Here is a 26,601-nt window from a genome sequence, read left to right as displayed (position 1 = left end):
TTTCACAGGTAAGAAATTTGCAGCGTAGAGAGGATGCCAGGCCTGCCTAAGATCACTATGCTGGGGTCTGAATTCTGGTCTGCTCCATCTCCCAGGGCATCCTCTCGTCTCCAACAAGAACAAGGATTTTTTTTATTTTTTAAATAAAAAATTGCGGGACGCCTGGGTGGATCACTCGTTGAGTGTCTGCCTTCGGCTTGGGTCATGATCCCCGGGGTCCTGGATCAAGCCCCATGATGGGCTCCCTGCTCGGTGGGAAGGCTCTTTCTCCCTCTCCCACTCCCCCTGCTTCTGTTCCCTCTCTTGCTGTGTCTCTCTCCGTCAAAAAAATTAATTAAAAAACCCTTTAAAAATAAATAAATACATACATACACACATATATATATATTTATATATATATATATATATATATATATATATATATATATATATAAAATTTAAAAATAAATACAAACTAAATACCTTCTTTATGAAAGAGCTTATATATGATCTCCCCAAATGCTGGGGCTGAAGCCCCATCCCAAATCCCAGGAGATCCTCTGGCTGAGACTAGGTTACCCACCTAGGCTCTCCTGTCAGCCTCTCTGACATGGCCCACATTGCCAGGCCCACCCGGATACTCCTGGATCCAGACACGAGCAGGGCCACTACCCCTCCCGACCAGCATCCCGGACCTCCCGACACTGGCCCCATAGGTTCTGTCCTGCTTGCTGCCCCATCTACCTCCAGATGAAGGCTAATTCTCCCAGATGTCAATATCTCCCTCGCACCTACATTCTTGGGATGGATGGAAGGAGGGTGTTGGCCAGAAATCCAAGGAAAAGAAATATCACAGGTTCCATCACCCCATCTGCTCTTTTTGTCACTCTCTCTTCTCCCTGCACCTGCTGGAGTTCTTCTTCACGATCTCCTCTCTGGAACTGCAGGCCTTGCTTTGGGCCCCCCCAACGCCAGCACTGGGGCAGCCTCTCAGCTGCTACCAGGCCCAGCCCCATGCACTTCCTGTCCTTTCCTTGCTTTCTTTTCATCAAACACAGCAAAACTTGATGAAAATTTGCAAAATTGTGCCAGCACCTCCGATTCCGACCTCTGCAGCCCAGTGTGCTGGTGCAGCCTGGCTTTGCCTCAGCTCTACCACACACCGGCTGGTTATGCCAGGCAAATCCTCCTCCTCTCCGAGCCTCAGATGCCCCATGTACAGAACAGGATGAGGTAAACCATGCTCCCCTTTGCGGGTCTGCCAGAAGAATGCAGTGAAAGAACAAACCAAAGCCCCTTCCCTGGTGACTGGCAGTCCAGTCCAAACTTGGAATAAAATGAATGCTCAGGATCTTTGGGGTAAATACCCAGCAGTGCAATTGCAGGGTCATAGGGTAGCTCTATTTTTAACTTTCTAAGGAACCTTCACACTGTTTTCCAAAGTGGCTGCACCAACTTGCATTCCCACCAACCGTGTAGGAGGGCTCCCCTTTCTCCACAACCTCTCCAACTGCCTTGTTCATTTTTGCCATTCTAACTGATGTAAGGTGGTATCTCAATGTGGTTTTGATTTGATTTCCCCGATGGCTAATGATGATGAGCACTTTTTCATGTGTCTGTTAGCCATTTGTATGTCTTCTTTGGAGAAGTGTGGGTATTTACCCCAAAGATACAGATGTAGTGAAAAGGGGCACATGCACCCCAATGTTCATAGCAGCAATGTCCACAATAGCCAAACTGTGGAAGGAGCCAAGATGCCCTTCAACAGATGAATGGAAGAAGATTGGTCCATAATAATAATGGAGTATTACTCAGCCATCAGAAAGGATGAATACCCACCATTTGCATCAACATGGATGGGACTGGAGGAGATTATGCTGAGTGAAATAAGTCACACAGAGAAAGATCCATGGTTTCACTTACTTGTGGAACATAAGGAATAGCATGGAGGACATTAGGAGAAGGAAGGGGAAAATAAAGAGCAGGCGAATCAGAGGGGGAAATGAACCACTAAGAGCCCATGGATGGAGGGTTTTAGAGGGGAAGGGGGTGTGGGGGGGATGGGTGAGCCCAGTGATGGGTATTAAGCAGCACAGATCGCATGGAGCACTGGGTATTATACACAAACAATGAATCATGGAACACTACATAAAAACTAGTGATGTACTGTATGGTGACTAGCACAATTTAAAAAATTACATAAATAAATAAATAAAGCATCATTTTCATACTTCTCATTCCTCCAAAGGTTAACACAAATGTTTTCTACATAGCTGCTTTCTTCCTAATGATCACTTTTAATAGTAGCACAATATTCTACCAAGTAAATACACATAATGAACTACTCATTCCCCACTTTCATGTAGGTGATGTTTTTGTTTCCTCTGAATTAAGAGGGGAATTCCCAAGAGTGGGATTATCAGGTCAGAGGGTCTGGATTTTTTGGACTTTTTTTTTTTTTTTTTAAAGATTTTATTTATTTATTTATTTGACAGAGAGAAATCACAAGTAGACTGAGAGGCAGACAGAGAGAGAGAGGGAAGCAGGCTCCCTGCTGAGCAGAGGGCCCAATGCGGGACTCGATCATGACCTGAGCCGAAGGCAGCGGCTTAACCCACTGAGCCACCCAGGCGCCCTTTTTTGGACTCTTTCTATAAAATGCCCTCCTAGCACCCCGCCTGAGAGTGAACCTGGGAGAAGTCCTGCAGGCCTGGCCACACCCTACCCTCCTGCCACGCCCTCCCGTCTTCCTCCTGCACTTATGCCAGGAGCCACAATGCCTGCTTAGGCTCATCCTGGTAGAAGACCCAGAAACTTTAGCTGCAGGGCAAAGGTTTTAAATTTAAAAAAAAAAAAAAAAAAGGAAAAAGAAAAGGAAAAAAAAAGGTACTTTCCAGCCCGTTTTAAATGACCACAAAACCAAAAAGCCAAGCAAACAAAAAGAAAAAATGAATTACAAAGCAGGAGCTCCTGGCAGTACCTAAGTCTACTTGGAGGGGGGAAAAGGTGTATTTCTTCTTCACAGGCAGCAAAAGGGCTCAAAACAAGCCAAGTCCCTCTCCTTGCAAGGAGGAGACATGAGCTGATAACCTGGGACGGAACACTGGCCACACGTTGGGCATTGCCCATGGGAGGTACATTGTCACTTGTTCTCAAAGAGTCCCAGTGAGCCGGTATTTTCATGCTGTTTCACAGAGGAGGAGCCCCTGCAGGCCAGAGGCCACACAGCTGGTCTGGGAGGAAGCCAACTTGAGGCCCTGTGCTGTTCCACCTGGAGCCCGCCTCAGTCCTAAGCACATACTGTCCTGCACAATTTAGGATTTGGCTAAGAGGACACTGTATGTTGTACATGGAAAGGATTGTTTTTAATCTGCAGAGATCTCTAATGATACTCCAAACATAATACAGAATTACGAGATCCCTGAATGAGCTGCTACTTGGTCGCCTGTCCCATACCCCACAGCCTGCAGGCCTCGGGAGGCTCCAGGGCACACACAGAGCCAAGGTGGGCCTTAATCTCCAGAAGGAAACTTCTCTGCCTTGAATTCTGGGCTGGACAACTGACAGCTCTTGGCTGCATAATGAGTAGGGATCTATTCACTTCTCTGACCTCGTTAGCCCACGCTTTCTACCCCAGCTCTAAACTAAAAATACGCAAAACTGGTCATTTCTTTCTATCTTGATTTTTTACTACCAAAGGCATAGTATGAACAAAAGCTCATCCAGCATCGATGGAAGGAGTGTTAGATTAGCTCGCACCCTGGGGCAATTACGGTCAATTTGTTTCCTTCTGCAGCCTTCACCAGGATTAAACAACGCCACTGAGGTGTGTGTACACATATGTCAACATTTATCACCCAGGATACTGAAAATATCTGCAGTTCAAGGTATGTCATTTCTATCTCGATAAAGTTGTTTATTTTTTCTTTTTTTTTTTTTTTTTTTTTTTTTTTTTTTTTTTATTAAGATTTTATTTATTTATTTGTAAGAGACAGAGAGAGAGTGAGAGCAAGCACAGGCAGACAGAGTGGAAGGCAGAGTCAGAGGGAGAAGCAGGCTCCCTGCGGAGCAAGGAGCCCGATGTGGGACTCGATCCCAGGACGCTGGGATCATGACCCGAGCCAAAGGCAGCTGCCCAACCAACTGAGCCACCCAGGCGTCCCTCGATAAAGTTGTTTAAAAAGAGAAAAGGAGAGATATTATAAAGATTAGGATATGGTGCATGTTAAGCTTAGTGCTTAACACATAGTAGGCACTCATTAAATCATTCATAATGAAGGCAATAGTAGCAATGACAACTTACAACAGGGCTTTGGCGCTTGCTTGCCCAGGTCTTAAAAAATAAAAAATGAAATGCAACTGGGGCCTTAAGAAACAGTGGGAAATCTGGGTAAACTACCCAGTCTTGTAGATTGGTCCAGAAGAGAAAGACATGGCTTAAATAGCTTAAATGGCTTACCAGAGCTCATGGTGGTAACAGGACAAGTCTTCTGCTACTGGGGCTCCGAAATGCTCTGCAGGAAAACAGACAACACAACACAGCTGATGAATGGCAGCTTCGCAGGAAGTCCCCCCACCATGTGCATGAAAAATGCAGACACCACACATAACCAGGAGTCACCTGCCCAGGCTCCTACTTCTTGGTTGGCTGCCTATAAACATGACCCTGACTTTGGGCACAGCACTCAACCTCCTTGGCCTCAATTTTGACACCTGTACTTGGTTTAGATACTAAGCAAGATCTCTTCCACTTCTAAGATTCTATTAAAAACCTTAAGTTCCATGAGTCCACATAGGTCAAGGAGAGGGTAAAGGCAAGAGAGAACCAAACTGTAAGAGAAAGAGGTAAAAATCACAACACAAAATGATTATCAGAGGATAATAAGTTTATATACATATAATTATACAAATGGAAATGTTCTAGATGCTTTAAATACATTCATTTGATCCTCCCAATGGCCCTACAGAGTAAAGCACTGACACTGTATTAGTTTACATGGATAAGCAGACCAAGGTACAGAGGCAGGCACAGCTTGGTATAGGGACCCAGACAGTCAGACTCGAAGGCCCAGGCCATCAGGTTCTGCATCCTACTGGCCTGAGGGGGTGAGGGAGGAAGCCACTCTCTTGATTCACAAAGACCACCCCCTCATTTAGTATGGTCTCATCCCAAGTCTGCAGGAACCACTGATCTGCTTTCTCTCACCAGAGTCTAACCCTGCCCCTAGAATGTTACCCCTGGCAGCACGGTGTCTGTACGTTCTCACACCTGACTTCTCTCACTTAGCACACCACCATCTATCAGTTGGCCGTTGTGTGGGGTCTGCTTCTGGACTTTATTCTGCTCCATGGGTTCTGACTTGAACCCATTCAACTCACTGTCTTGATTACTCCAGTTTTAGACTAAGTCTCGAAATCAGGTAGTGTGAGTCTCCCAACTTTGTTCTTATTCAAAAATCATTTTTGGCTCTTCTAGATCCTTTGCATTCTCACAAAGTTGAGAACCCTACCCACTTCTACCAAAAACGAAACAAAAAGCGTGCTGGACTTTTGACTGGGATCGTGTTGAATCTATACATCAATCTGGAGGGAAATTAACATTTTACCAATATTGGATTTTCTAATTTCAGAGACTAGACCCTCTGTCCCCTTACGTAGGTCTTTCATTTCTCTCCACAATATTCTGTAGTTTCCAAAACACTGGTCTTGCAATATTTTAAATAGAAAGGCCTAAGTGAACATACTGGAAAGACAATCTGAAAAATAAGATTTCAGGATATGTAGAACCTTGCTATTTAAAGTGTGGTCCAGAGACCAGCAACGCTGGCATCATCTGCGTGCTTACTAAGAGAGCAGAAACTTAGACTCAACCTATGGGGACTGAATCTGAATCTGCATTTTAACAAGATCTCCAGCTGGTTTCTCTGCACTCAAAAATGTGGGAAATAAAATAAAATAAAATAAAATAAAATGTGAGAAGCAATAAGGGAGAGGAAATCAACTCCCTAGTTCATGAATTATGCCATAAGAAGGCCCAGGTATTGGGGCACCTGGGTGGCTCAGTGGGTTAAGCCTCTGCCTTCAGCTCAGGTCATGAACTCAGAGTCCTGGGATCGAGCCCCACATCAGGTTCTCTGCTCAGCGGGGAGCCTACTTCCCCCTCTCTCTCTGCCTGCCTCTCTGCCTACTTGTGATCTCTGTCAATTAAATAAATAAAATCTTTAAAAAAAAAAAAAAAAAAGAAGGCCCAGGTATGGTCTGAGGGTCTACATAAGGAGACATGCGTTAGTTTCCTTTTCAACACACTGAAGCCAGGCACTGGCTTCCTCCATGGGTGGCTGCCTTGCTCACTGTCCTTGGAACAGAGTAGAATGCTACGGGCAAGAAGGAAATCATTCCAAGTCCTCTGCTGCCCAAATCAGCAGTAGCTTGTCTCCATCAAATACACCTGAGACTACCCGTGACCTTCAACAGCCCCTGACCCGTGGAAACATTTGTTCTTTCAGTGAAGGAACACAATCTGCTGTATTCTGTATGCCCTCATAGCTTCCAATCCTGGTTTTAGGGCACCCCAATTTGGCTCCAGGACCAAAAGGGCTGTTATGATAGCATCCAAACATTTTTATTTTTAAAAATAATTTTAATAGTTTCATTAAGGTTTTCTTCAACTTTAAACTGATTAAAAAAGGGCTTTTGATTCAACCATGAATCTATCTTAATAAAACGTGAATTTTCTTTCTTTACAATTCTTTCTAATCTCTATCTGCGGAAGTAGCATTTACATATAGTTGCAAACGTAAATGTCTGGCCAGCTTTGTGTTTTACTTTTTAAATTAAAGATTTCATGCACATCTTTCTGGATTTTTACCCAGTCATCATATCCATTATTTTAATGGCTATATAATATTTTATTGCATTAACCCTCCATAATTCATTTACAACTTCCCTCTGGACAGTTCCGTTTAATTCATCTTCATTTTAAAAATAAGTACATAGCCCAAACGCATTCTTAGGCTAGGAAAGAGATGAATGGAAATGTCCTACGAACCAAACAAAAAAGATGCCTCAACTCACACATGATGAATATCACCATCATACTTGGGTAGCCCTTTGTGCATGTAGTATTTTTCAATGTAGACACTAGTAATTTCTAAGTGTCAGCCCCACTCTTGCTTGCAAAGTGATCTAATGTGCATCCGGTTGGGGAGAGCATCCCACATACCACCACTTGGCCACAAGTGCCCAGCAGCCACAGTAGAGGTCAGCTGCAGCACTCTCTGGGAGGCCCCCCATGCCAGGTGTTAACCAGTTAGTGGCTGGATTGTAAGATGGAAGGAGGCTGGACCCAGAGTGCTAGGACACTCTTTTAATAAAGGACTAGCATGACAATAACGAGTGACACCCACCCCACGCCGGTGAGCGAGCACCGCTCTGGACACAGACTTTCTGGGTCATGGGTTCTGTGGCATGCTCTCATTTGGTGACTGAATCAGCAGCAGGTAACACAAAGGAGGAGGGGACGATTTAGAATAAAATAAGATCTCCAGCAAGAGCGGCAATGGTGGCTGTGCCAAGGAGGGAGTCCGGTGTCCAGTCCTCACCAGTGGAGGTACAGCCTATCCCAACTCCCGCGGGACCCGATTTCAGCTCATTCCACCTAACTCAGGCCCCTTGATTTCCTGCCTCTGTTCGGAGGGCAATCCTCCAACCTCCCACAAATTCGGAACGACCCAAGCTTTTACCAATAAACCCCATTTCCATTTGAGTTCCCAAGAGGCAGTTTCCAGTCATTTGCAACCCAAGAATCTTGACCAGCACCAGGTGGGGGGAGGAAGGAGTCCCAGATGTTTCATTCCAAGAGAAGAATCTTCATTCCTCTCTCCTGAAGTGAGGCCATCCAGATCTGAATCGCAAGGGGGCTCAGGAAAGGGTTTTCTCTCTACAACCTCAAGAGCTCAGAGTCAGGGTGGCGAGGCTGGGATTAGGAAACTGCACAAAGAGAGTCTGACCGCATGCTGTAAGCCTTGAAAGTTATCATCTAGTCCCTGCGGTTTATTCAGAGATAATGCAAGCTATTAAAATCACATGTAGAATGTGAGAGTTTATTTTACATAAAACCCCAGGACACTTAATATTTACTTAAAAACTAAGCTGTAAAGGGTTTGATTTGGTTGAGAACATGATGCCATATCTTTGGAATTTCTCCCACAAGTCGCCTCCAGAGGCGGCAAGCACCTTTGGGTAAAAGCCAAAAAGATAAACAGCGCCATCTAGTGGCAGAACCATACAGTTCCAAGTGCACCGCTATCCCCCAGTAAATCACAGGACCTCCTCAGAGTCACCGCTTGGGTGGGCCAGCGAGGGTCAAACCTGGGCAGTCAGACCTACCGTACTTGGGTAAAGGGCCACAGCATCAACACAGACATTCCGCCAGAAGAACAAAATGTAAAGTAGCCAAACTTCTTAAGAATGCATCTGGATAATTAATGGTTCTGCGTGGTCCCTCCCTAATTCCACGACCCTATAATTCTGAGATAAGTCTTGATGACACAGAGTGAATAATTACTAAAAAGCAAAAGTTATATTCATGCTTCCAGCGCAAAATCGGATCCAATAACTAAATATGGGTTGTTTACTAGGGAAGGAAAGAAGGTCCTTCCTTATATGGATAGTTCAGGGATGCAGGATAGGACAAGGGAAGAATTAAGTTTGTCTGTAAAAATGAACTCAAGGTCCAGCAAAGATTCTTGGAAAAGAAGGAGACTCAGACTGACCTTTCACAAAAGTGGTCCAGCTTCTCCTATGCCCTATGGTGTTTGGCTTCCATTGTTTCTCCCCACATATATACTAAGGGCGTGTACACACACACACACACACACACAATTTTAAGTTTCCATAGGAGAGACACTGTGTCATCCTCAGGACCATGCACTCAGTGGGTGCTCAGTCATGAACAATGTTCTTATCTCTATTTAGGCTTCAGAACCTAATTTTGGAGTCTTCTCTTCAAGACAACCAGGACCCTCCTTAAATCCAACATAGCTGTCTAAAAACAAGCTAGCTTCCCATTCCAACCAAACCCTGGTTATACTCTGGCTTTGAAATCCAGTCTGGGACTTGATTTGATATATTTGCAGCTACTTCCTTCCAATGGCTTGAAAAGAACAGTGACCGCTCACAAAGGCCCAGAATAAATGCTTGGCCTTATTGCTTTTTATACTTTGCTGACCCACACGGCAAAGTCAAATTTCTCCAATTTTTCAATAGCTCATCCTCTTCTCAATCTCTATTAATGGTCATTTCTCTCGAAATGCACTCTCCACCTTGTTGAAGAGGTTGCAGAAGGTTCTCCACAAAGCCAGAAAGGGTACACACTGAGCTGGGGCACTGCCCTTTCAAGGGAGGAAGACAGGATCAACTTAACCGTGACATTAACTTAGGTGTGGAATCCCATGACATAGCGGGGGTGGGGGTGGGGTCAAAACACAACAAGCACAAGGTTTTTGTGAAAAGACCGATGCTTCTGGAGAGGGAGCCAGAGGAAAACACATTGGAAAGGCCATCCCCCACATCCTCTCAATGCCTCCTGGAGTCTCTCCAACTGGTTTCCGCTCTAACCAATTATCTGAAATGGCCTTCAGAAAGATTTCCAGTGCAGACACGGCCAAATCCAACACTGGCTTCTGCACTGGTCAGGGCCTCACTGACCTTTTCCACTGAATTTAAAACACTTAACTCCTTCTTCCTCCCCCACACACTTTTTGGTCCTGGTTTCTAAAGTGTCACTATGAGTTGGTTCACATCAGGCCAGGATGATCGTCTTTGTGGATCAAGGCTCCCATAGTTCTTCTTGGAGTTTAAAGACCTTGAGGATCCCACACTGGGTCCTCATTCCTTTCTATCTTCAAGCTCACTTCCTTGGGGATTTTATCAGGAATACAAGAGCCAGAAGGATCCATGTAGGTTACGTAGCCCATTTCCTTGGCTTTCTGCCTGTTTTGGAAGGATGTTCCACGAGCCCCCTCATGCCACAGAGCTGGCAATCCACCCACCCATTCTCCACTTTCCACTTCAACCCGGACAGCTGTGCTTTTGATTTCATTCATTTATATTTCTTGAGTTTTCCTTCGATGATTGGGTTATGCGGCTACCAAGAAAAAAAAAAGGCTCATAAACCAGCAATCCAATCCACACCCTTACTGAAGTGCAAAAACTTAGATTCAGAAAAAGTTTCCCTTTGTCTTGCTTTTTACTCCTTCTACTAAGGCCCCTTTCCCTCTTCTTCCTCCTCAGGTCACCTGCAGCTTTGGGCATCTTGGCAAAGGATCCAGAATCAGTCCTCCACAGCCAACGCACAGACTGGCCAGTGCCACTTCCCCTTTTAGGAGCTTCCAATATCATCCTATTACTCAGTGAACACCAAGTCCCAATAAACACGACAAGAGATGGTTGAGTCTGATACTCATCTCACCCCCACCTTGCCTTCCAGTCTGTCTCTGTCCCTCCAATCAGGCCTCGTGCACTGAGCCCAGTAGACAGTAAGCACCCTCTGGCCAGACCGGGTCTTGTTCATCTCTGTGTCCCAGTGTCTGGGATGGTGCCTGGCAAGTGCCAATTAATGGTGGAGTGAATCACTGACGCTCGCACACGCCAGTCAGGGTGCTCTGCCTTCTCCTCCCCCATTTGTCACTCCCCTCACCCCGCACCTGACAATCTGTTTGGTCTAGTCAATTCTTTCTTATTCAGGAGTCATGAGCCTCAGCCGCCTCTGGGCCCCCAACCTCACACTCACACTATATCCTACTACCTCACTCCTAGACCATGACCATGGCTAGAGAAGGCTCAGAACCCCCCAGATAGCCATGGAAGGCCACACTGTAACTTGAGCCATGGAAGACATCCTGGGGGTCCCAATTCCATGGGGAAAACAATCCACAGAGCCTATGTGAGCTCAGAGGGGCTGGCTGGGAAGTACAGGGCAAAAGGAAAAAAAGGCACCAAACTCCTAGGAAAGAATCATGGTAACTAAGATACAGGCCTGGTGACACCATCCCAACAGTATTTCTCTCGCTGCTGCTATGTGCCCAGGTCAGCGCTTCGCCCAGAGGAGACCATGAGTCACACAGCTGCGGTCTTTGAGGCCACCACAGAGCTGTAGGGTGACAGACATGTCCCACTGAAATACAATACGATAGGTAGCCCTTCTGCGAGCAATCGGAGCTATGTGCTACAGAACCACGGGAAGAAAAGGAGTAAGTTCTGCATGGGACAGAGAATCAAGAAATGAACGCTAACATTTTCAAATGTTCAGTGACCTACTTCTCAGCTTACTTCGCAATATCTCACTTTGGGAAACACTGATCTAAAAACTGAGGTCCGGATTCCTGACTACACCAGCAGGCCATGTAAGGTAAGATAAGGCCCCAGTGAGCCTTTCATGTTGCTTCCTCCATGTACTCAGCGAGCCCTAAACCTCACGGTACCAGACCATCATTCCTGCTGCACTCTGAACAAGAGTTCCCCTTTCCCAGTCCTTCATCCCACAGTTTCTTCCCACTGATAACCTTTCCCTCACCTCCCCAACCGTTCACGCCAACCCAAGTTGCCAGATGCAGGTCCAGCAAAAATTACGGGCTTTTATCTGGGTTTAGTTTTGTTTCTAATCCCCACTAGAGGTCATGCGGATAAGGAACTCATTTTAATAAAACCAATTTCCAAACACAGAATTCAGAAATCTGATGTCCAAGCTCCCATTAAAGTCATCACACTGTCATCCCAGACCCTTGCCAGAGACAGATCAGACCCAGAGCCGGACAGCTCATTACCAATACGCCTGCAATTGTGTTTTTACCTTTTATACTTAAATGAAACTTTTAAATAAACATACGAAGTTGATTCTGCCAATTGCCAATAAGCAAAATACAGCCCCCAAATAGTTTCAAGTCTTATAAATGCAGTATTATTTGAGCTTCAGATAAGAGAATTTGGATGATGATTTGTAATCATATGTTACATTATCTATGTATTAAAATGCATGGTTTGTAGCATACATAATAGAGAGGGTTAATATCCCGATCTTACAGTATGCTCATACTTACTGCCATGAAAAAAATTAAGAAGGCATGAAGAAATAATTCCCTGATGAAAACTGCAAACAAACCCATGAGAAAATGTTCACTTAGCTTGATTAAAAAAAAAAAAGAAGACGCAAATAATGACTATTTTTTCCACTTCTTAATTAGTCCACAAATTTAAGAACACTAACGCTCAGTGTGGACAAAAGCCAAGGCATCGACATTTTCCTACCTGGTCGGTGAACCGTCATCCCTGTTTTAAGCATAACACATCAAGAGCTATACACCTCAATCTCTTTGTGCTTTGGGGAATCTAGCCCAAAGAAAGAACCCCAAATGACAACAAAGCTATACAGAGATGTTTCTCGTGGTTTTATTAATAATAGTGAAAACCTGAACACACTCTGGTGTTCAGGGACAGGGGACCCATTAATTACATGGTCACACACACCCGAGTGGACTATTGAACAGTTAGAAAAATAACAGCCACGTAGACCACACAACATGGGAAGACACTTCTTATAAGGGTAAGTGAGGACAGCAGAGTGTAGGTCTGTGTGACATCTGTGTTTATAGTTATGTAAACAACAGATCATAGCCAGGGGCACCTGGGTCGAGCCTCTGACTTTCAGTTCTGGCTGAGATCGTGATCTCACAGCTGTGAGGTCAGGCCCCACATCAGGCTCCAAGCTCAGCACAAAGCTTCTGCTTAGAGTTTCTCTTTCTCTTTCCCTCTGCCCCTACTCCCACACTTGCTTGCACTCTCTCTAAAATAAAGAAATCTAAAAAATTTTTTAAAATAAAATAAAATAAAGAAATCTTTAAAACAAACAAAAAGACATATCCATATATTTGAAAGGAAACATGCCCAAATTCTAGAAATAATCTGATAGCATGGAATTGTAGGCAACTTCTAAATTTCATTTCTATTTTCTAGATTGTTTATGTTTCTTTTTATTTTTTAACCTTTTTTTTTTAAGATTTTATTTATTTATTTGACAGACAGAGATCACAAGTAGGCAGAGAGGCAGACAGAGAGAGAGAGGGAAGCAGGCTCCCTGCTGAGCAGAGAGCCCGATATGGGACTCGATCCCAGGACCCTGAGATCGTGACCTGAGCCGAAGGCAGCGGCTTAACCCACTGAGCCACCCAGGCGCCCTTTTTTAACCTTTTTAAAAAAGATTTTATTTAAAATTTAAAATTAAAAAAAAAAAAGATTTTATTTGTTTGTGAGAGGGTGAGCATGAGAGGGGGGAGGGTCAGAGCAAGAAGCAGACTCTCCGCTGAGCCCAGAGGCCCATGCAGGACTTGATCCTGGACCTCCAGGATCATGACCCAAGTTGAAGGCAGTCACCCAACTAACTGAGCCACTCACGCACCCTTTTTTTAGTGAAAAGTCATTTTTTCAGATCATACCTAGCACTTGAAATGCACTTGTGTAATATTTAGAACTTTCAGGAGAAAATTAAGGTGACAGGCTAAAAAACACACCACTAACGATCTTGTCCATTAGCACATAGCCCTGCATGATGCAATCTTCCCCAGGACTAACAGCAAATTCCCTAAGTGTGGGACTTCAACATTAATCGCCAGTGATTGCTTTTGTTTAATGAAGCCAAACTACTCCTGCATAATTCCTTATGAGGACAAGGGGGGCAGTAAAACGACTAGAATGTTCAACCAGATTTCCTAAGAAGCAGTTGCACCAAAACGTTTAGCCTTAAAATAGTCAGCAGAGGCTGCCAGGTGACAACACACACGGTACCCCATTGCTCCCCAGGCCTGCTTGGGGCCAATTCCCAGCCCCTAACCCGACTTCATGGCATTCCAGAGCTCTGAGCTCCTTCTCAAACTCTTTATATGTACAACTCTGGGCACATGAAATTTCTTAAACACGCATTGTTAACCAAGACAAGTCTTAAATATGAAAACTGGCCCATTTGTGTTTCCCAAATATGGCTCTGTCTCCAGAACCCAAACAAAAATGTCTAATTGCAGCATCCAGCACATTTGGAACTCTCCACTCAGACAACCTAGAGAATTCAAACAAGGGCAGATTCCCAAATTCATGAGATAAAAGGGAAACATCTTAGCTAGTTTCAATCATGAACACATAACCTCCAAGTCCGGGATACAGACGAGGCCTTTCTCGGGCAGCTGTCACTACACGATGCCTATCTGTAGGGAAAGCATAGCCACGGGCAATCTGAATCCTCAAAAGAGCCCAGGGTGGGCCAGAGTCTACAGGACAGGAAAAGGAGACTAAGAAGTTACTGTGTGTGACTGAAAGAAAAATCCTAAAACGCTGAAAAGGGGTCTGTTGGAGCCTGAGAATGGGAAAGAAGGGTGGGTTTCATACAGCAGGAGAGGTGTCCACTCTTAGAGACAATCCATAGCTCCCTCTGAACTTGAACCACAACACTCCTCAGGCTATGCCTCACATCGTATATCACACGGACGTCTGCGGTACAGGACCATACCATGCTCAGGAATGAGGGAACAGAAGTTCCATTCAGTAAAAAGACTCCGGGTCTTTTGCAAATACATAACTTAAATACTTCAATTCATAATGCTGGCTTATTCAGGAATGGCTTGTTTTCCTTAAGGAGTTTTGAAATTTTACTGAAAGTACATTAACTTAGCAAAGAGCCAACACAAAACACAGAAAACAGTATCTTTTCTGGGAAAATCTCTCTTCTCTGGGGCATCTGTTGAATAACTGAGGTAGAACACATATAGACCAGGCCCAGAATCAATGATCCTTTAACTCAGGCCTTGGAGACTGAGTACTTCATCAGATCACTGGTCCCTTCCAGTAATGAACGGGAAACCCTGACTTCCATTAATCACTGAATTATCAGTGAACTATTTTGTAGCTACTTTTCTCTAGTCTCATCATCTTATTTTGTACTTATTTAGGCAATCTTTCAATATATCAGGTCCAAAATCTGCATCTAAGCATTTGAGAATACAATGCAAATTTCTGGAATAGGTTTTCTTCAAACTAAACTAAAATCACTAAAATATAGCAGCTAGTTCATAGATGACAAACATTCAGTAGAAGTATATATTTTTAAACACCACAACTCTCAGAACAGACTACTTGGAAATAGACTGGCATCTATATTTTTATATAAATAGGAATAGTATATATATGCATATACACACACACATTTCTGAATTCAGTTCTATGTACATCCAACTATATCAACCATCACTTTAAATGTAAATGGTCTAAATGTACCAATTAAAAGACAGATTGTCAGAGTGGATTACAAAAATGAAAGCCAACCATACGTCATCTCTAAGAAACCCATTTTGACTACAAAGACACATACAGATCAAAAACAAATGCATGGAGAAAAATACACCTGCTACCAGTCGCTACATGTGGTTAGTGGCTGCAAGAAAACAACAAAAATTCAGGGTGAGAACGGGGTTTGAATTCAAACCCTGCCAGGGCTGTGCAAATTGGGAAGTCCCTGAGTTTCTCAGCTTCAGTTTACTCACTTATAAAAGGAAATGGATAATACTGAATTTCATAAGGTGTGTGTGTGTGTGTTTTTTAAGATTTTATTTATTTATTTGACAGAGAGGGAGAGATCACAAGTAGACAGAGAGGCAGGCAGGGTGGCGGGGGGGTAGGGAAGCAGGCTCCCCACTGAGCAGAGAGCTCGATGTGGGCCTTGATCCCAGGACCCTGAGATCATGACCCGAGGTGAAGGCAGAGGCTTAACCCACTGAGCCACCCTCGCGCGCCTCATAAGGTGTTTCTAAGATTAAATCTAAAAATACATACGAAACCTTGTAAATTGTGTGGCAAAAGGAAAAGTGTTCTAGCATAGAAGGTGCTGATCAAGCCCTGAGTCCCCCTTTGTTTACTGCTTTCACAGCACCTACCTGTACAAAACATTAAGCTTTATAAACTGAAGGTGAATCTAAGAACCAAGAAATCCATCTCTGGCTCTGCCTTCCGAAGGGAAGTCAGGCAAAGAAAGACACTTGGCGAATGGAGAAACCCAGCCTCAACGAAAGCTGAAGAGGCTTGCAGAAGCACTCAGAAAGTGGAATGCAGATCCCGGCGCTGGCTCCCACGTCCAGACTCCTCCCGTTCCACAACGTGGCCTCAAAGAGGCGCCGCACAGTTCCTGCCTGAACAACGACCCTCCTACATGAGGCTGTTCAGAGAACACACAGACCTAAAAGACAGCGACGACACTTGCTGGGAACATTTTTAACCAGCTGTGGCAATAATCAAATTGATCAACCAAAACAAGAGATGGTTCCTGCCCTCAGAGACCTTACATTCCACTTGGAGAGAGAAGACAGAGAGCCTTGAAACCTCGGAGAATCGCTTAAGACAGCATGGGAGAGCCCCTAGGGACTACCCTCTGCGGTAGCAGACGCCAGCAAAAAGGATGCTTCGAGACTTACTAGGAAAGACCCGGCCAGGCTGACCAAAGCACCCTTTGGTGAATGTGTAAAATACCCTGTAGCTCTTCTATTAACTTCTCTAGAGGAAGCGTTCACTGGGGGGAGGCTACACTGAAAATGATGACACACAGAATTTTCTAGCAGCCTTTAGGAATCAGTGACACCCACAAACAAGCCATCACCCACACAGATGACTTCGGTTGCTGCTCTGCCATTTACTAGAGGCCTGATCTGAGGTTCATCCGTTAAGCTTGCAAGCCTGCTTCCTCATCTCTAAAATGGAAATACCAGCAGCCATCAGGCTCAGAGTGTTAACAGTGAGCATTAATGAAAGTGCTCAGGACTAGAAAGTGCTCAATAAATGTTCGCTGTTTGCCACTGATTGTCCTCATCTTCACTAGCATCTGATGGGGAGGCTCCAAACCACTTTGCCCTCAGCTGGTTTCTCTGAGCAGATACTCAACAACAGGGAAGGGACTGTGCAGCTGGGAAGAGACAGACCATGTGACTGGTCTCCTCTTTCACGTGTACAGCATGGGTGGTACTGGCTATCACTCGACTCCCATATAAAATTTATTATTTTCCGCATCCTTTGCGAGTCAGGAGTTGCTCTCATGGAAGTGCCCGAGGTGGGCTTTCCGAGGCAGGTTCTACGCCAGTGGTGTTTGGTCCACAGCATGGAATGTACACAGAAAAGATCCAAGTCCAGCCGGTGGATGGAAAGGACTTCTACTGAAGAGCACACGGAAATAACATTGGGTGGACGGGGCACACGGGCCACAGGCTGGCCTCAGATGCCAGGTGAGAGCATCTGTGCTTCCTTCTATCGGGCCATAGAACCCATGATGAGATCTTCAGACCCGTCCTAATTCCAGATCAATCTGACTAAGGCATGCAGGATGAACTACAGAGGTGCGGGCACCGGGACAGGGAGAGTAGGGGAGCTGAGACCAGGCCAAAGGACAGAGGCACTGACATCAACATCTTTTTTATCAGAGCTCCCCCTTCCAATTTCCATCAACCACATACACGCTCTCTGCCCGGGAAAGCAGCTCCCGGCAAACTTGTTTTGCCCACTTGGCTGTGAGAAGCTTCACAGAGAAGCTGATTACAGCAATCGCAGCTGACAATTTCTACATTTGTCTTGTCTTGCGTATTTGCAGCAAAAAACTGCTGCTCAGAGAGAATTTGATTTTTTGAGCTTACTCCTTCAATCTCATCCTGCCACTTTTGCCCACGGCCAATCTTTTTTTTTTTTTTTTTTTTTTTTTTGCCCAATTGCCTTGGTGGCTGGCATAAAATTATCAGAAAATGAAAGGTGTCAAAAATCCTTTATATCTCAAAGAACCTAACTAGACACACTACAATCAACCACCACTAAAACAGGATAAAAGATGACAGAGTCAGGGATCAGTTTCAAACTAACATTCAAGAGAACAGCTCCCCATACAAAATGACCGTGTATTCACAATTCACCGCTCGTGTAAATATGACAAAAGATGTTGGAAGAAGAGAACTATGTATTCAATTACAGTTAATGTGCGATTTTTGGGGGGTGGGGGGAGAGGATGCCAGGGAGATCCTGATTGCGAGAATATTAAATGGCTCACACTGAACTCTAGCAGCAAATGGTTCCAGGTCTTAAGGCAGTGATCCCACCGCTATGAAACTCAGTTCCCCCACTTGTAAAACAGGGATTAAAACAGCGCTAAGGTCCCTGCTGCTGTAAGGATTCATGGGGCCCAGTGGTACCCATGGAGCACAGTGGCTGCACACAGTCAGAGCTCAACAAACCATCGGGTGTTGACAAAATTGGTTTATTTCCCATTAGCCTTGTTCCGACTCCAAAAATGAGAGTAGTATGTGGGTGGAAAAGCTGGTTAATAAAAGGCTCTGGTTAGTCACTATTTTACTAGAACAACAGTTTACTGGGACCCTGCTGGAAGGAGGCAGGCACACTGCCAGGAATGAAGGCTTTCTGCCATGGACAGAGAACACACCACACTTGGGGCAGCTCCACAAACACCCAACATCAGTACAGAACTCTGCAGGTTCTAGAATAGCAGTGCCCTTGGCTGTCTGCAAAAAGGTCGGTAATTGAGTTCAATTAAATTTAAAAAAGGAAAAGAAATACAATGTGGTCAATCTTTAAGAAGGTCTCATGTGGTCAAAGGACTCTGAGAGCATCATAATATATCAGGGTTGGAAAGGACCACAGTTTCCAAATGTTATGAAGTCCCGACCAATCCACTGACATGAAAAAGCAAATCAAGACACACATCCTCCCTGAAACAGAAAGGACCCCCCCCACCCTGATGGGCTCTTTCCCCAGGATGGGGAGTGGGGGAAGGCCAAGCACGTCAGCAAGAGTTGTTACAGCTCTTAGGCTTGTGTTCCTGCTGTGCTTTCTAGAAGCCCCTGAAGACAAGCATCCATGATCACAGGCGTTTGTAAGCCCTGAGAGCACTAAAGGATTCTAATGGCTTTTAAAAATTTCATTGTGGCATTCTTTCCTCGGTGGGGGGGGGGGGGGGGAGCAGTAGAAAATTAAAATCTAAGGTTTTGTAACATTTATAGTAGGTTCAAATGTCTTTCTCCTATTTTAAAAAAATAAATCACTAATTTAAGGCAAGTCCACAATCAAATGTCCTTTGGTACTGCTGAGCCCATTAATTCATTCAACAGAAGTTCACTATATGTGAGGAATGAATAGTGGCTCTTCTATTTTAATTTATAGTATGTTGGGCATAGCTGGAAATCAATCCACCAGGATTCTAACAGAGGGCATTTTAAGAAGACTGCAGAGATGGAGGAAAGATAAAGGTCCCATACAAAAATCTCCCCTGCCCTTTAAGCATGCAACAAAAATCTGTCATAGAAATGTAACTTTAGAACTCTTGGGTTGGTTCCCAATCTTCTTCCAGGGAGCTGCAGTATTTGCGGAGTTTGGAGAAAATCCAGTGTAAGAAGCACATAATTAGAGACTTTCTTCCTATCTGTTTAATAATAAAAGCGCAAAAATAAGGTTTTTCTTGTGCAAAAATGTAAAGCCTAAGTAAATACACTAGGTTATAAGGGAGGGGACTAAAATATGAGCTTAAAATTCTTAAGAATGACATGAAAAATGCTTGAACTCTCAGCATGGTGATGAAGCATTTCAAATTCCCACCTGCTAATATCACAGCTCTAAAAATGGCCTGGCAGACATAAATACAGAGAATCAGGTGCAGTGAGGGCTTAGGGAGCAAGAAATCTGGGAGGACTACAGGAAGTCTGCCAACAGGCCTGCCTAGATTGTCATGTCCGACCAGTGAATAAGGACAGAACATCTCAGTGACGCCAAAATTTACATCTAGGTGTGATTTAAGATACTGCTCCTGCTTCACTGCTGGTTACACCAAAGACCAAGGAGAAGGTGGGGGGAGCAGGAGGGCTCAGGAAGGTGCCCCAGACACTGACCAGACAAGAACCAGCTGGAAGGGCCCTTTCTTGGAACTGCCCAGCAGTTGGGCATTCACTCACTGAACACGGACAAGCAGCAGAGTCCTTCCAGTGAGGGGCCAGACGGGGAAACCCTCCTCTGGCCATTCGGCTCGGCTCCCTCATTAAATTCAGAGTGAAACCAGCTGCCAGAAAAGGCAAAGGGTGATCCAGCCATGGCTCTGGTAATTCCTAGCAAAGAAAATAGATTGAATGCCTGGGTCGTGGGAGCTCCCAGATCACAGTACAAGAAGGCCGACTTCAGGCCTTCTGCGAAAGATAAGGAAATCATTCTTAGAGTATTGCTCTGCTCCTGCTGGAAATAAAGTGTGGTTTCTCTTAGAACGAGTTGGGTCCATTGTCATCAGGGAAAGAGAACAGATGGAGGAAGAGACAGACAGAGGGGCAGGGGTTCTCCAAAGACCAGGAAAACAGAGCTGATGACTAGCAGACCAATTCAAACAATATTTCGACAAAAATTATCAATTCTTTACAATAATTATTAAACTTATATGGATAAATACATATATGATCCTTCACTGAAGGGGAAAATTTTATTTAAATCTTATTCTTCTATCACTGAAATCTACATCAACATTAAGAAATATTTAAATATAGATGTTATATGAAATCACTTTTTTTTTTTAAGATTTTATTTATTTATTTGACAGAGAGAGATCACAAGTAGGCAGAGAGGCAGGCAGAGAGAGAGGAGGAAGCAGGCTCCCTGCTGAGCAGAGAGCCCGATATGGGACTCGATCCCAGGACCCTGAGATCATGACCCGAGCCGAAGGCAGCGGCTTAACCCACTGAGCCACCCAGGCGCCCCTGAAATCACTTTTTTTTAAAGATTTTATTTAGTTATTTGACAGAGAAAGATCACAAGTGGGCAGAGAGGCAGGCAGAGAGAGAGAGGAGGAAGCAGGCTCCCTGCTGAGTAGAGAGCCCTATGAGGGACTCTATCCCAGGACCCTGAGATCATGACCTGAGCCGAAGGCAGAGGCTTTAACCCACTGAGCCACCCAGGCGCCCATATGAAATCACTTTTAAGCCAAAGAAATTTCAAGATAAAGTAATTTTTTCCCCCTCTTATGTCCTGATTATTTTTTCTCCTTAAAAGCCGTATCTGTAATAAGGAACACGGCAAGACCCAGTCTGACCAAGTTACTATTCTGAAAGCCACAAATGCTGCTATGTGGTTGGAAGAGCCTAATGAAACTGTCATTGTCTTTCTGTGGAAAACTGGCTGCTGGCTTTACTTCTGCCCCCAAATAAATCATATGTATTACATTAAATATTGGTCTTAACACTGGATAGGAGGTCTTTCTCTTCATTCCTTTTCCTCCAAACTTAGCAATTTCCTCTTATAAATTCATGAATGACTTAATCATAAATGATTTCCCCAAATATAAGTTTTCTTATGGATATTAAAGAAGTTATCTTAAAGTACTAGTTGTAATGCTGTTCTTAGCCAACTCCGATGACCAAGGATTCTGAAAAGGAGCATTTTAAAAATTATTTGTATGCGTGTCCTCCAACTAAATTTTTAACTGGTACTTCAATTTTCATTATAAATTTGAGTTGTCTGGATTCAAAAATATTGACAGTTCAGATCACAACTGAAATAATCCTTGCAAAAATGTTCCCTCTGTATCAGAGGGTCCCAAAAGCTGCTGTACTTTGGTCATATGGGGGAAGCCCTTGTTTAAAATGTAGATTACAGGCTCTGCCCCAGGACGAATACAGAGAATATAGAGAATATGGAGAAGTTCCACGGGGACCCTAGAATCTGCATTTCCGGCAGATAGGGTCTAAGGCCGTACTTTGAAAACACTGGTCCATGTGACCAAGTTACTGCAGCACCAAGTATCAAATGCCCAGAGCTCCAGCACTGCACTCGACACAAAGTTGGAAATGATGATGAATTTGTTGCATCAAATTAAATATAATTTATAATTTGCATTGATTGTGTCAGAATTTCATTTAAGCAGGGAGAGAGTTTTTCCTTTTTTCCCTGCAAAATGTTCGCAGCACATAAGACAATGTGCAAATGCAATCCCACTTTCGGGGGCCTGCCAGGCATGACTGCTGCCCCATCTGCACACTGTCTGGCACGGGCCTTCCAAATGAGAGACTTCCGAGTTGAGCGCACTCAACTATTAGCTTAAATATCCCTGAACTGAATAATTGAGAAAGCCAAGACATCAAACTCACCCCAAATTTAGGACTGTTTCATATCATAACCCATAAAATGACTATACCCTTTAAAAAAAAAAAAAGATATATTTTGATACATCTGTTGATGCCATCTAAAGAGCTTTTCTTTTAATTAAACAGGCATTGTTTTCTAAAAGTCCATTAAATATTTTGTCCTATCATATTATTATAAGGGCGACATTTGACCCAACTCAAACTCCTAACTTCTCAACATGTTTCCACTAGATGGTTCCATTCACTACTCAGCAACAGCAAATAGCTTCTGGGAGAGAGCAATAGAGAAAACAGCTAAAACTGACAGAATTCCAAAGTGATTAAGTATCAAATGCTTTTTTAGAAGAATCCCTTTTTCATCTCAGGAGTGCAGTTCTTTTTACATCTAATAGGTTTTTTTTAAAGTACAAAAGAAATATAAGCACAAAATTTAACATTTGAAAATTAAAGAAAAAGATCCATACTGTCGCCACCCTAACACAGCCTCCTCCTCACCTGCAGGACCAAGCTTCCACAAATATAACTCACACGCTGGTGAGCTTGTTTCTGAATCCAGGTAACGGTAAAATATTCAGGATTATACCACTCTGCAGTTTGCAAACTTTTTTAACTTGGAGAGCTGGGGAGCTATATATCCAAGTCTGCTCCCGTTTCTTTCAGAAGGTTGCCAAATCTGATTTGTCCCCCTAGCAATAAATAAAACACAATTATTTTTATCATCAAGAGCTCCCCTAAAAAGCACAGGCACTATACGTAGCATGTTATATACCTAAGAGGCAGATTATGTGTATACTGCCGCTACTAGTTTAGAAAGGAGGCCACTGGGGCGCCTGGGTGGCTCAGTCAGGTGAGGCTCTGACTCTTGGTTTCAGCTCAGGTCATGATCTCAGGGTCATGAGACTGAGCCCTGCATTAGGCTCTACACTCAGCATGGAGTCTGCTTGAGTTTCCCTCTCCCTCTGCTCCTCCCCCACAACCCCATGTTCACACACACTCTCTCTCAAAGGAAAAGAGAAAAGACAGAAGAGAAAGAAGAGAAAAAAGGAGGCAATGATTCAAAGTCTTCCTTGGGGTCACGTGACCAGTAGGCTGTGGAATTATGACGTAAAACCTGAAGGGACCTTAAATCCCAGGCTCGTAAAGACAACCTCATACTGGCTTCACATTGCATTTCCCTTCCTTCTACTCCCTCCACTCATTTTATAAACAGCATTTGTTTTTCCTGGTGGTTAAGAGAATGAGTGTGACACCTCATTCCACAGACACACCCAGCCTTTACCAAGTGCCCGCTGAGCACCACACGCTGCTCCGGGTTGGCTACAGAGATCAACGCCATCATTGCCCTCGAGAAGACTACAAGCCAAGCCGTGGAGGGTGCTCAAAGACCAGATAATGGTGCTCCTTGATTTGTTAAAGCCACATGATGACTAGACGTGGTCCACGGCTGGCTGCTGAGAGCGTGACAGGGAACAGGAGTTTGCACTGAGACCTGTGACCAGGCACAAGGGACCCCTTTGGTCCATGGAATGAACTGGGAACTAGGGAAAGACTATAAGCCGTTCACTGCAGATTCCAAAATTAGAATTTTTTGGTTCTACAAACGGAGATGTTAAAAGAGAAATGTTAGTTTGAAGTAAGACAGAGTTTTGGAAAATCTGAAAATATTTTTTAAAAACTTGTCATAGTTCTACTGTCGGGGTCATTCTCCAGTTCCACGTAGTTGTTTGAGTCCGGCTGTTTATTACTCCTTTGCTCTGACTCTCGTCAAGTCAAGTGGCAAAGATATCCCAAGTTCCAGTAAACACACACAGTTCGTTTTAGCTCTGGCACGGGTGCTGGGGGGAGGCTGGGAGGCAGGGTTTTGGCCATGCATGGGCCACGGACTTCACAAACAGGCAGTTTTCCCCACGCCCCAGCAAGGCAGTGAAGGTGATGTAGGTGAGAGAACCCAAGGAAATGGGTCCGTGTCAGTGGATCATGGTCATGAATGTCCCCTTCTCCTTCCCTCACTAACCCTTGGCAAACCCACACTTTCCTTCAGTAAGAGAGACCCGTTGCCTCTCTCTACCCATGCCCTCACCTTCCTGCAGAGATGTGGCGATTAAGGATGTGGGCTCAGTATCAATTATCAGCTCCATCAGTGACCAACTGTGTGATCTTGGGCAAGTGAACGTGCATTTCCACATGGGTACAATGGAGGAATCACAGCATTCCTCCCGTGTGGAGGTTTGGTTTGGGGTAACACTGGTCAAACACAGCACAAAGCTGGGCACAGTACCGTGCTTGACAAAGGACAGCTTTAACTTGGGGGCACTCGTGGCCTAGCCCAGCTTGTCCCTTTTCGGCTCTCATACTATTCATTCTTCTGTAAATCAGGAATAATTCTTTGAAGGGTGGCTGAGTACTTTACACATTCACTCTACTCTTTGCAGTGACAGACTCTTGGAGGATGGTCAATAAGTATTTGGGGGTTTTGTTTCTGTTTATCTGGCTCTGAGGAACCTTTAAAAACCCACAGAAGTAAGAAACTCTCTTACACTTACTGGGAACTATCTCAGTAACTTACGTGGAAAGTATTCAGTAAAAATCAGTGTTGGGTTTATTTTGTTACGAAGGAACTTAGAAATAATCCAGTTTGATACCTTCACTGTATAGAGGAGAAAGCAGTCCATGTGGGAAAGGAGAGGCCTGCCCACATGGTTGGAGTGAGCTTGTGAGCTGGACGGGAACAAAACAAGGGCTTTTAACTCCCAATTCAGTACTGTTTCCATCAAAGGATATTGTCTTCTTTTTCTGTAGGCCAATTGGTAAGGAGAATGTCATGCTAACACCGTACTTCAAGAGGAACAAAATTCTTTATTTGTTACAAATATTCTTTCTGAATTTTCACACAGTGCCTTGAACATGTAGTAAAGGAGCAGTACATATTTTTATTTGCTTTTACATAAAAAGGCAAATGATGTTATAAAATACACTTTATGAAAATTCTTCTAGATACTAACATTCCATATCCATACACAAAGAAAATAGTGGAACATCCCAGATGACAAAATGGTTGCCCTGGTCTAACAGCCAATGTCCCCCCAAAATTCACATGTTGAAAACCTAATATCCAAGGTGATGGTACTAGAAGGTGGGGTCTTTGGACATGATTAGGTCTTAAGGATGGAGCCCTCATACATGGGGTTAGTGTCCTTACAAAAGAGGTCCCAGAGTGACCCCTTGTCCCTTCTGCCATGTGAGACTATGACGAGAAGTCTGCAGCATGGACAAGGCCTCACCACAACACAACTGTGCTGGTGCCTTGACCTGGAATGTCCCCAAACTGTGAGAAATAAATTTCCATTGTTTTAAAACCACGCAGTCTGTGGTATTACATTAGAGTGGCCTGAAAAGACGAAAACACTGGTTAACTACAACATCCAGTTGTTGAAGAAAGAGAAATACCACGGAATGAAGTATCCTAGCATCCTTACTACACTTTATCTATGAGCCAAAAGGCGTCTAGAGAGCATCGCTCTGGGCATCAATGACCATGATTCTGCGTTTGTACCACACACCGAACACTATTAGGATGGCTCCAAATTCAAATTTCCTAACTCTTCGTACCAATAATCTAAGTCCCAGTTTTCCAGAAACTGGAACTCGTCTGGTTTCCAGAAACTCGTCCCCAAATAAATCAAGTCAGTAAGCAGTATGTAAAATACAACTGTAAGACAAAAACAGACTAAAAACCCACAAAAGGAAGGCTCACGTGCTCACCTTTAGGAGCACACACTGACCTGAAGAGGTCTGCGGCTGTAGGTGGGATGCACACTCGTAGAAGCCCCCAGCAGAGAGCCAGCGGGACAGCGGACAGAGTGAGCAGCAATGCTAACTCTACAACCAGAATCTTTACTTGCCTACTTTCCTAGGAACCAAATGGCAAGGAAAGTGTGTAACATAGGCCTCTTAAATATAAAAAAACAAAACCTTTTTTTTTTTTTTTTTTTTTACCCATGATACTATTCTGAAGCCAGAAAACACCAAGCTCAAAATCCTCAACTTTCTTCACCATTGTTATTAGGTTGAACCACACCAAATGCCCTGAGAGCCAAAAAGAGTCAAATATTGGAACATCACAGGACTTCGATTAACATACAACATTATGAGGGAAGCTAAGAGCTCTGTCATCGAAGACAGCCTCAAGCATGGTTTCAGGGAAATTCTCTCTAGTTCATGATTGTCCTCAAAGAGTTCTGAGGTGGAGAAAGCAGGAGGGCCTGGGGTTAATAGTTGTCCAAGTTACCAAAAACTCCATTGACGAGAACTATTTATCCTCCAAGCGTCCCTATTAAAGTCGCACTGCAGAATAATTTATGAGATGTCTGAGGAATGTTGTGGAAAAAAAAAATACGTCTGACATTTAAGACTATTTTAAAAC

At 44.0% G+C, this 26,601-nt stretch overlaps 1 protein-coding gene across 46 annotated transcripts in view; it reads right to left on the bottom strand.

Annotated features, from left to right (window-relative positions):
* The window catches only part of SORBS1 (sorbin and SH3 domain containing 1), a 227,134-nt gene that overhangs the window by 114,638 nt on the left and 85,895 nt on the right, over positions 1-26,601 (bottom strand). For all 46 annotated transcript variants that reach the window (XM_059169350.1, XM_059169351.1, XM_059169358.1 and 43 more), the window contains exon 3: positions 4,439-4,493. In XM_059169350.1, the coding sequence (XP_059025333.1) occupies positions 4,439-4,448 (10 nt within the window). In that variant the 5' untranslated portion in view covers positions 4,449-4,493. The remainder of the gene's footprint in view (positions 1-4,438; positions 4,494-26,601) is intronic.

The sequence above is a fragment of the Mustela lutreola genome, chromosome 4 (genome assembly GCF_030435805.1).
Source record: "Mustela lutreola isolate mMusLut2 chromosome 4, mMusLut2.pri, whole genome shotgun sequence".
Classification (NCBI taxonomy): Eukaryota; Metazoa; Chordata; class Mammalia; order Carnivora; family Mustelidae; genus Mustela; species Mustela lutreola.
This window is presented reverse-complemented; position numbering and strand designations above follow the sequence as displayed.